We start from the raw sequence: 10,670 nt of genomic DNA, 5'->3' as shown, positions 1-10,670 counted from the left end.
CTTTTTCTGCTGCAAATTAGATAATCCTATCCCTACACAGCCTTTATCGTAACTGAAAAATCGAATTATCCAAACGGAAACTTTAGATTGGGCTTTGGATATTTATGGAAAGGATAGTTGGTCATTCGTACTCGTTTAATACATAAATACAAATATCTTAAGCTATTAGAAAGACATAGTACACTATTAACATATAGCTTAATTTTTGTAGCTATTGGAATAATGTACTGAAGATCCTTTGCCATATCTAAAATTGTATTTATTTCAGTGCTCTGTTCGTATGGTTATTGCAGATTCATTTCCGTTTTTTGGCACCTAAAAAAGTTTAATGTTTATTGTAATATTATTCAGTCTGAAAAAAAACAGGAACTCTTTCTATGTAGGTGTGAAACATTTCGTTTTCAAAATTTCGTTTGTGACATAAAATATACAGGATTCTTCAAAATGGGAATAATTTATCGGAAAACATAGTGAAACGGCTGCTGGTACAAAAGATGGAACAAAAAAAACCTTTTACAAATAATTAATTGAACAGAATGAGTTAAAGTTCACACTATGAAAAGCACATCGTTTTCAAAGGCGAGTTGGTATCACAGCCACACATTATGTGTTATTTTGATGTCTAGTTACGTATATCTATTATACAAGACTCTCTAAATAAGTATTTCTTCTGAACGATTTCTTGATCTGTAGAAGAATAAGAAATAGATAAACGACATGCAAAAAATAAATCGTTATAAACTATAAAACTACTGATTGTTATAATATTGTGGTACCTAAAAATTCGTATTGGTTTTACTGATTAATGCATGACTATCAAATTCATTCAATGTTTTTTTTAAGACTCAATGATCAGAATGTGCACCTGGAACATTTTCAATGGCGCTTTACCTTGGTGTAAGTCGAAGTACAAATTTTATTTACTTGTCTATCCCTTTCAGTAAGTTTATTTATAATTTTAATTTTTTTAAGCTAGTTAAACTTGTATGGAAATAAAACATTAAATAAAGCGGCACACTAAAGAAAAAAGTTTATTATGCGTTATTACTCTAATTTGAAAAACTACTGAGAAACTTTAAGACGATTTTTTAAAATAATCTTTTAATAATAATTCGTTAATTATAAACTCTATTGCTTGAACTGAAAACATGTACGTTTAATAATTAAGTAATCCTTATATTATTGCTGTTTAAAACAATAGAAGTTTATGTAAAATTTCAGGTTTCTCTGGATAGAAGAAGTTATCATTCGTTATTGTATGATTGCCATTTTTAAAATAATTTAAAATAAAAAATATTTTATTCTGTAAATGATGAGGTTACAACAATGACTGAGAATGCGACAAAATTCATTTGAATTAATATGTTGGTCTATGGCAAATGTGTATGACACATGTATAATTGTTTATTAAAGGCAACCGGTCTTATCTGGTTCAGCAATACGATAATTTAAAATTAATACAATTGACGATATACGATAGCATCCTATATGTAAAACAAGTGTTTTAGCAATCGTAAAAATGATATTTCAACCCTTCAACAATAAACCATTTTTTACCTCAAAATCCGTTCATATTACAATAAGTAAAAAATTGAATTAAATTGTTGCGATTTGTGTTTCTAGTTTTTTTGCCGTATTCAATACTGCGAATGAAGGCATAATCCGTGACTGTAATTAACAAATGAGTAAAAAGAACAAACTCAAAAAACTAAAATAGTTCTTAGTGCGTTTAAATCAAATATGAATATAAGTTGCTGTTTACGACGAGACCCACAGAGCTGTACACACTATAAAAATAGCAATTCTCGCATAAGTTCCGAAGGTTTGCCGGCCTACATCCTACATCTACAGAAACTTTTCACTCTATTTAAAATTTTGCGTTTTGATCCTGTATATCATTCTCTCATTTTTTATCGACATGGATAATTGATCTTCACCTTTGCAGATACACTAAATATTTAATTACACTTACGTCCTTTTGCGTTTTCGAACCTTTATGTCTCGTGAAGTATTTCTCTAACTCTAATATTGGTATTTCGAATGCCATTGACCAGAATATTGACATTACGAAACTTAACGCAAAAATACCCCAGAAAGAATAAGCCTGAAACATTTATCAGATAAAATTATATGTAAAGTACGTATTTCTACGTAATGCCCAGTAGTAAATTAGAGTTATTAGGATACTTACCAGATCGAAGATCGAAAAGTATCTAGCTTGTTTCTGTGAATATGCTATTATATATAACATGGTAAGATGTAGTAAATACATGCTATAACTCAATCGGTTTAGTATTTGGAATACCGGCCATGATAAAATTGAATTTATTATCCCTAAAAGACAATAATAATATTTCAGCTCAACTTGAGGAAAATTGTTTGTGTGTAACCTATTTTGATAATGTTCAAAATACATGCCTCCGTATCCTATGGAACTAGCAAATATAATCCATGCTATACATAATCCCCATGCTGGTCTAGAAAATGCATTAAAAAACGAATTGTCCAACCTATGGTTTGTTAAACTGGTTTGAGTATCATAACCAGCAAATACACAGGCTGGAAGTACAGCTAATACTAAAATCCATATCACACCAATCAACCACTGTAAATGCACATGTTGGATTAGGTCAAAATGTTCATTTATTGTTATACTCACTTTTGGCATCTTCTGATATTCTATGTTTTTTTCTAGTTTTATTTTTGCTAGAACATAGCCAAGAAGTCCACCAATTAACCAAGGCGAGATGCGCGTATGAGTTTTAAAATAGTACGTGTTACTATAGCTCAAAAATTTCCTAAATCATAATGCTTGTATTACTGCAATGATGATATGAGGTAGTATTGAAATTTTACCCATTTAAGTTACTTGCGGGCAGTTCCTTATCCCATGTAATGTAAAATGAAGCGCCCATGGAAGCCATAATCCCACTGAACATGCTCAATAATCCAGTAATGGGATACTTTGGCAATAAAAGCAAGAATAAAGGGGAGACTAAGTAAACTTGCCAGTCTACATTCAGGTACCACGCGTGTTGCATGCACTGTAAAAGATATAAAATGTACCTAATCAGTATATCTACTGATCAAAAAATTCCAACTAAAAGAATTTATTCAGTTTATATTTTTTTGTATATTACAGGAAACATATTGTTTTTATGGATGTTATTTGAAAATCGAACAACTAGATCAGTTTTACGCGTTTTACAATTCTTAAAAAACAATTTTAAACAAAGGATTCCGATCTAGTTGTTCATTTTTGATAAATCTCATTGTATCTGTAGAATAAAAAAAACGGTTGTCCTAATCCGTTCCGGCGTATTTCCTAAATGTCTTTGATAGTTGTATGTTGGCATCTGCTATGCTAATGCAGCTGGAAAATAGTGGAAATTTTCCCTTGGGGCTGAAGATGTTTATTGTGTTTAATTCTAAACAGTTATTTGCGGTTAGTTACTAGGGGCAGCACTTTCTTTAAAAGACTGTAGGTTCGGATTCTCATACATCGGGAGCCGATTAAATGGACAATAATTTGAAGATTTATCAGGTCAGTTTAAGAAATGTCCAAAGTTGAGAAGAAATCAGGATTCTGTGCGATTTCCATGAAACGGTTCGAGATTTCAGATTCGAATCTCTTCTGAACATTGTTAAAGTTTCAACTCCCTGCGTTTTTGAGATCGCCTTTGTGTAAAAATTTAACTTTTTTTGGTCGACATTTACTCAGTTTGAACGCAATGATGCAATTCGAACCACATTTGCAAATCTTTCACTTTTAGAGTTGTTTCGAGTGTCTTTTATAAATTGTGAAAGTTTCAAGTGACTGCTTGCTCTAGTTTACAAGTTATGGTTGTTTTAAGTAGAAAGCGCACTTGCTTGAAAATTTTTATTTTTTCAATAGAGGGTGAAACATGCTGGAGGAAAAAAGTCAGTAAAAAAGAACGAATTTTTTAAAATAATCCGACGTTTTAGCAATATCGTGAGCAATTCCTTCCGGCTCAGAGTCTGCTGAAGAGCCTGTTCAAACAGACCGGTTAAATGAAGATCAGAAGGGCAGAAAGTTGGACAAATTTGTTTTTTTCTTTCATTTGGATTATTTGGATTATTTGGATAAGCAATTTGGGCGGTTGGATTGAAGTAATTTCTTCACGTTCATTTACATTTTTATTCAAATTGTCCAATATTAATGGCCAAGAAACAGGTTGAAAATGTGTATTTGATAAGGTTAAAATCATTTGTAATGGCTTCAGATTTAATTATTAAGTTTTAGTGCTATTTAAATATAATTTGCTGGATTTTGAGAACCACGCCTCTTCAATAGTGTGCGAAATGTTCATGTTGGTACTTGCTTCAGATTGGAAATTATAAAGTGGACAGTGTATTTTTGTGGAAATGTCCATTCGCTAAGTGAGCAAAAATCAGGAATCAATGTTACTTGAATGAAATTTCAGGAAATTTTACACGTTATTATAGCATATTATAAGCATCTGTTATCGAGATTAGAAGTTTCAAGTTGTTTCTTGCTGTAGATTAGAAGTTATAATTTTTTTATACCCCGAAAACAATTTAGACAAAATTTGCACTTTTATTCCAAATTTCGTTTAGTGACAAAAATGAAATGCCCATGTAAGTTCATTGAAATGTTTAACGATTTAGAATTCAAATATCTCCTGTAGAGCGTAAACGCTTCAAGTTCCTACCTGGTCTTGGCTAGCAGTTACGAATTTTTGAAACATAAAGTGCAATTCTGTGGAAGTGTCCCTTTAGAGGCACTCTTCTTCACATTCAGATTCACGTTTCTTCTATAGATTGTAAAAGGTTCAATTTGCGACGGGTCTGTATTAGGTTAACAATTTTTAAAGCATTGCCTTTCCGGCCTTTTCGTTGTTCTTTGTATCCCATTGTTGTCCTCTTCTGAGCGTACGCCTCCTTTAATTCTGTCCACGATGTTTTCTTTTGGGGTATGCGATACCATGCTCGTTCTGTTGCCTCTAACGTCGTCTAGCCTGTCTATGTCCTGACCTATAGTAACGTGTTCTGTGTACTCATAATTTAAGTTTTTGTTAATTAATCTTCATGCCTACTTGTTTCGATGCCTCGTTTAGTTGTTTCAACATGGTTTCTCGTGTATATTGTTACTAATCAACAGAATGTCATAAGCGAATTGGAGATGATTCAGATATTTTCCGTCGACATTGATACCATTTGTCTGCCAGGGTAGTTTTTTGAAAACATCCTCCATTGCCAGAGTGAACAGCTTCGGTGATATTGTATGTCCTATCAGTAGTTATGTCCTCACTTATATGTACTTGGAGGGTGGCATTTCTGTAGAAGATTGGTGTAGCGCGAATCTATTCTAGCATTTTCCATTGCTGCCCAAATAGCCCTTAGTTCAACGGAGTCAAATGCCTTCCCGCAGTCCACGATCATCGATCTTTTAAATCTTTATTCTTTGCGAAGCCTTGATGGGACTTCAGATCAACGAGCACTGGATAACTAAATCCAGGTCAATTTGCTAATGCTCTTTTATAGTGGCTCCTTTCCACAATAGAAGTTTTATTCACCATTCACTTTAATTTGTCGCAATTTTATTTAACTGCTTTTTAAAACCTCAACGATTCAAGCGTTTTTCATCTTTAACTTAAATTATTTCTATTGGTATTATTGCTTATTGAACGTATTACTCACTACATCCGGTAACCGAATTGCATAGTTTTGCACATGCAAAAGAAGAGCCCACCAACTACGCCTGCAAGGTCTACCAATGCTCGCGTCAAGTTCAGGATAGTACGGTCCGCTTCCAAAGAATGGCAGCAAAAACATGCAAGCTAACATAATTGGTATAATTGGAGGTGTGAGTCTGAAACAACATTTTTCCTTAAACATTTATATGATAATGTTTTATAATATTTACCTTATATATCGATGACGAAAGTATGTAAAAATGTTGAATTTTTTTCCTTGATGTTGGGATTTCATAAAGTTATAAACTACTAACAATCCAGTGACAACGAGAAAGCTGTCCACGGAAAAAGGCGCGTTAGCGATGATCAAACTTTTAATATCATCGGTCAGAAACTAAAAACGATTACCTGGACATTAAATTTGTAGATATTTTCTTTCAGCGAAACTGTACCTTGTACAAATCCATTGTATTTGATAAAGGACCATATAATGTAGTGAAGAATACATGACAAAACATCACCCACATCATGCTCAGTACTCGAATTCCGTTCAGACAAGCAAACTCTCCAGAATTTTTTGTGATTCGGAATAGTTTTCTTACATTAGAATGCATAGAGAATGCCATCAGAAGTTGATGAGGACTTTCTATGTAATTAAAAATAATAAAAAAATCAAATTTTATATATTCTGGAAAAGCTATTACTTTCAGTAAAGACGAAACCTATTGGAATATTTGTTGCAATAGCCGTTTTCCCACCGAATATTTTTCCTATCCGCGCGCCAAATAGATGCAGTACACGTGAGCATCACGAGAATTTAGATAAACGGATTTTGATAATATGTTTTTGCCAGCCAGGACAGAAGCCACATACCTTTGGATGGATTTTTACATTAAATCAATTTTTACTATTATTTTTCTTAAAATTAATTCTTTAAAATTAATTTAGTGTTGTTTTAATAAAAAAAAACTATTGGAACGTTATAATGAGTAAAAAATAAATTATCTATGCTTTGGAATACATATGAATACACAAAATATATTCTAAGAGAGATCAAAATATATTCTAAAAAAAAAAGACTTTATTTCCTTTTCGTATCAGTACATTTTAGTACCTAGAACGTTTTTTGTCCGAACTAAGATTAAAACAATACTAAACTTTTTTAGCGCTACTTTTAACTATTTTATGTACTTATCACACCAACATTTCAGTCGCAAAAAACTTCTGGCTATTTGCGTAAGCAATGGAACTTACTGACAAGGTTGTGACCAACGGTTCTTGTTCGGTGCTATATTGGGAGTGACCGAAAGATGCAGCAACCTTTTGGTCACGGCAAATATATTATTTTTAACTTCGCCGTAACTTTACGTTAAGTACCCAAACCTTTCGAACCGAAATAATAGTTATCAAAATCAAGCAACCACGCATTTATGTAAACCTTCTGAAAAATGATTTAAATGCATATACAGGGTGTATAGAAATACGCATTGACTAACGTGGGACTAATTTTAGATGCTTTTTGTATTCCAGATTTTCTAATCAAGTTGTGTTCGAAAATCCTTCTTGTATAATATGTGTAATTATTAAACCTAATTTTATTGTTGCCTCTCGTCGTATTGTTGCCTCCTTGATATTGTAGAATTTCCGACTTTTAAAGAGCAGATATATAAAGGGTGTTCCAATAAGAACGACGGTTTTGAATTGCTCGCCATTTCAGGATTTGGAGCGGTTCAATACACAACAACGAATTCTCATTGTGAAAAAATAATACCAAAGTGGTGGTGGATCAAGTTTTCAAGCCACAGTTCGCAACATGCGTACAATTATTGGCCATCGGAATGCTCCTACTGAAGCCACTGTGAGAAAATTAATGAAGAAATTTCAGCAAAGTGGGTTTGTTAATGAAGCGAAAACAGAAGCACGCTTTGGTCCTGTTCGCTCGACTGAAAATATCGCAGCAGTACGGCCAAATGTTGAGGAAAGCCCAACCACATCAATTCGGCATAGAGCTCAGGAAATTGGTGTTTCCACAACCACAACAACTTTTGTGTGTCAAAATTGCAAAATATGGATCTCAACAGCATGTGGTTTCAACAGGACGGTGCAACATGCCACACAGCCAGATAAACTGTTGAATTACTGCACGAGTTATTCCTGGTCGTGTTATTTCTCATTTTGGAGATCGGTATATCGGCCGGCCAGATCAAGCGATTTAACGCCTTTGGACTTTTTTCTTTGCGGTTTTTTAAGTCAGAAGTTGATGTGAACTGTATCTCTGAAATACCGCAAAATTTATGGGAAACAGTCCTAGAAAATTTCATGGAAAGAGCACGTCTGTGCCAGCAAAGCCGAGGCGGTCATTTGTCCGATGTCTTATTTCCTTCATAACCTCATGATGTGTACTTCATTTTTCAATAAGCGTTTCAAACTTATGCCACAAATATATATGTTTTATTTAAAATTTAAATCCGTCGTTCTTATTGGAACACCCTTATAATATAAAGAAATGTTATTTTAAAAATTGAGAAAAACTACTGGTTTACGCTTGTTTTCACATTTAAATAGTAAAAAAATAATTATTTTAGTTTGTACCAGATCAGCCCAATGTAGACGTAAGTATAAAGCTTACGATAGTTATATGGTTAATATGCTTACCTTTTCTTGTCTCTTTAACTATATCATATAGGGTTGAGAGTACCATTAGGCAAACAAATGTTCCAAAAAAACATCTAAAAACAATATATCTATTTCTTAAAACATCTGCCAATTTTGCGTGTGTTTACTTACATGGTCAGAATTACTTCAATAGTAAACTTTGGTCGGATGCTTTCTTTCGTTTGGCATGTTACGCTCCAAGGAATGACAGATAAAAATAACGACCAAATACTTTCCAGATCTACATTATTGCATTTATGCGGCATGCAGATGCCAACAGAAGGTTCTAGTGCCATTTGGAAGTCTGGATTGTAGGGAGAGTCCTTCAGAGTTTTATAGTTGGCGTACATTTTCTCAAACGCACCCTAACATTTGTGGGAATACTTCTATATTTGATATAATTAATATTATTTACTTCTACCTTAAATATACTAATTTCTAATTATCTATTTTTTTAAAACTTGCCATCTCCTTAAAGATGAAAAAGCTAAGAAAATTTCATATCATTAAAATATATGTGTGAACGTAACCGATAAAGCATTTGGCACTTTCAGTACCAAAAAGGTCCCTTTTAGGATTTTTTTTGTACAGTGCAAAATATTCCAGATTGTCACTTTGTGAATTTTGATTTGTTAATTTTGATTATTTTTTTTACTTTTCATTCTGTTTCGAGACGGTTTAAGTACCTTTTTCCAAGAATACGGAACGATACCAACGGCAGTTGCGTTTAATTAAAGTTTCGAGAATGTCTAATTAGGGAATTAACATTAAAATGATATCAGACGATCGACGCGATCAAGAACAAATAAATACAACATTTCACTCACCAGATTTATAAAATAAAGAAAATTGTTGATCATGTTGTAAAGTAACTTAGTCAGCTTTATCTAGATACAGACTGATAAAACGACAGACATCTGCTGAATTATATGTGTAAATTCAAAAGATTTCAAATATGCCAATTTTAAATTCGGGTTGCCATGAAAGTTAAACCGTTCAATTCGTTAAACCCTGTAAAAAGTTTTGCGGTTCGCACCAACACTACCATGCCTCATATATTGAGATCACACAGTATTATGATTAAAATATACTAGAATGTAATAATAAGCCATGTAAACTTCACCTGTACATTTAAACTGCTGCTTTTTAAAGCTGTTGAGCTGTCGATGCCTATAGTTGTTAAACAATATTTTCCCTTTATATCATTTAACTTGCTCTCTATGTTTATGCACTCTTTATGGCTTCCAATCCAGGCCATGTTTAAGTCAAAAATACCTGAAGGTATTTTATAACTTGCATCTATCACTGAAAAAGAAACATAACTTCACGTTCTTTATAACCCAGTCAAGCATCTTACATGTATAAACCATTTAATTTGAAGGTGGCTTTAAATTCACATTATTATTATTCCGAGAACATTGGGAACATTATATTTCAGAATGCTAAGAAATGTTGCGTTTATACAATTATTACAGAAAATATATCGTTATAATTGAAACTATGGCCTTAATTTGTACTTTTTTGTATGTTGATTAATGGGTTTCTTGATTCTCGACTTCAGTGGTATTAAATCGACCGCTGTCGTTCAAACAGTTCTTGAGACATGACCAAAAAGCCGGCCTATTTTGTTAAAACTGCGTAAAACTAAAACGTATGTTAACATTTAGATTGATGGTGTGGAAAAATGCAAATATTTTTATACCCCACATCTTCGTTAATTTTGATATGAGGCAAAATTGATCAATACAAATAAAGTTAACTTTTTAAGTTCTATCTACTGTTAAAACAAAAAAGTGTCTAATTTCGAGAGTTGGTTGATTTTAGAGATACACAACACAAATGTTAAAATACTATAAGAGCTAATCACAAAATGTGAAAATGTAGGCTTTAGATGTGACTTTCTGAGCAGTTCTACAGAAAAGTGGGCGTATACAGGGGTGTTACAAAATCGAGGTGAGAGACGATTTCGATTAACTAGGGAATATTTGCTTCTTTTGATGTTAAAGAAAATAGTAATTTAAAAGTAGCGAAATTTATGCTACTTCCAGGATATTAAGAAAAACCAAAATTTGCTCAAATTAGTTTTAATTCCTTCTCAGCTTCTTTGGAAATATATTTACAAATAATTGTCACATTATTAGGATACCATTCAATTTTCCACAAAATTGATCTAAAAAATCAGATCTAAAATTTATTTCTGCGTTTATGATCTACCGTCATCACTTAATTCCCCCTAGGGACGCTAGTAATGGGACTGTAATAGTATGTAGTGTAGAAATGGAATAGTACAAGAGACGAAAGTCGAAGTTCCGCCACTGTTTGAAGTCGACGCCCGAG

At 32.8% G+C, this 10,670-nt stretch overlaps 1 protein-coding gene across 2 annotated transcripts; it reads right to left on the bottom strand.

Annotated features, from left to right (window-relative positions):
• Positions 1-117: 117 nt before the first annotated feature.
• On the bottom strand, positions 118-9,658 carry LOC109540327 (nose resistant to fluoxetine protein 6). Of its 2 annotated transcripts, none has more exons than XM_048669511.1 (12): positions 9,457-9,658; positions 8,466-8,698; positions 8,334-8,407; positions 6,131-6,324; positions 5,909-6,072; positions 5,683-5,854; positions 2,857-3,044; positions 2,660-2,798; positions 2,419-2,605; positions 2,192-2,334; positions 1,973-2,104; positions 118-315 (listed from the first exon to the last, which is right to left on the bottom strand). In XM_048669511.1, the coding sequence occupies exons 1-12, from the start codon at positions 9,589-9,591 to the stop codon at positions 265-267; spliced, it is 1,812 nt and encodes a 603-aa protein (XP_048525468.1). In that variant the 5' UTR covers positions 9,592-9,658; the 3' UTR covers positions 118-264. The 2 variants fall into 2 exon arrangements, with proteins under 2 accessions (XP_048525468.1, XP_048525469.1); XM_048669512.1 differs by having other exon boundaries at positions 9,463-9,658.
• Between the last annotated feature and the right edge of the window lie 1,012 nt (positions 9,659-10,670).

Source organism: Dendroctonus ponderosae, unplaced genomic scaffold (assembly GCF_020466585.1).
Source record: "Dendroctonus ponderosae isolate FM_Combo_2020 unplaced genomic scaffold, Dpon_F_20191213v2 Dpon_F_20191213_81, whole genome shotgun sequence".
NCBI lineage: Eukaryota > Metazoa > Arthropoda > Insecta > Coleoptera > Curculionidae > Dendroctonus > Dendroctonus ponderosae.
This window is presented reverse-complemented; position numbering and strand designations above follow the sequence as displayed.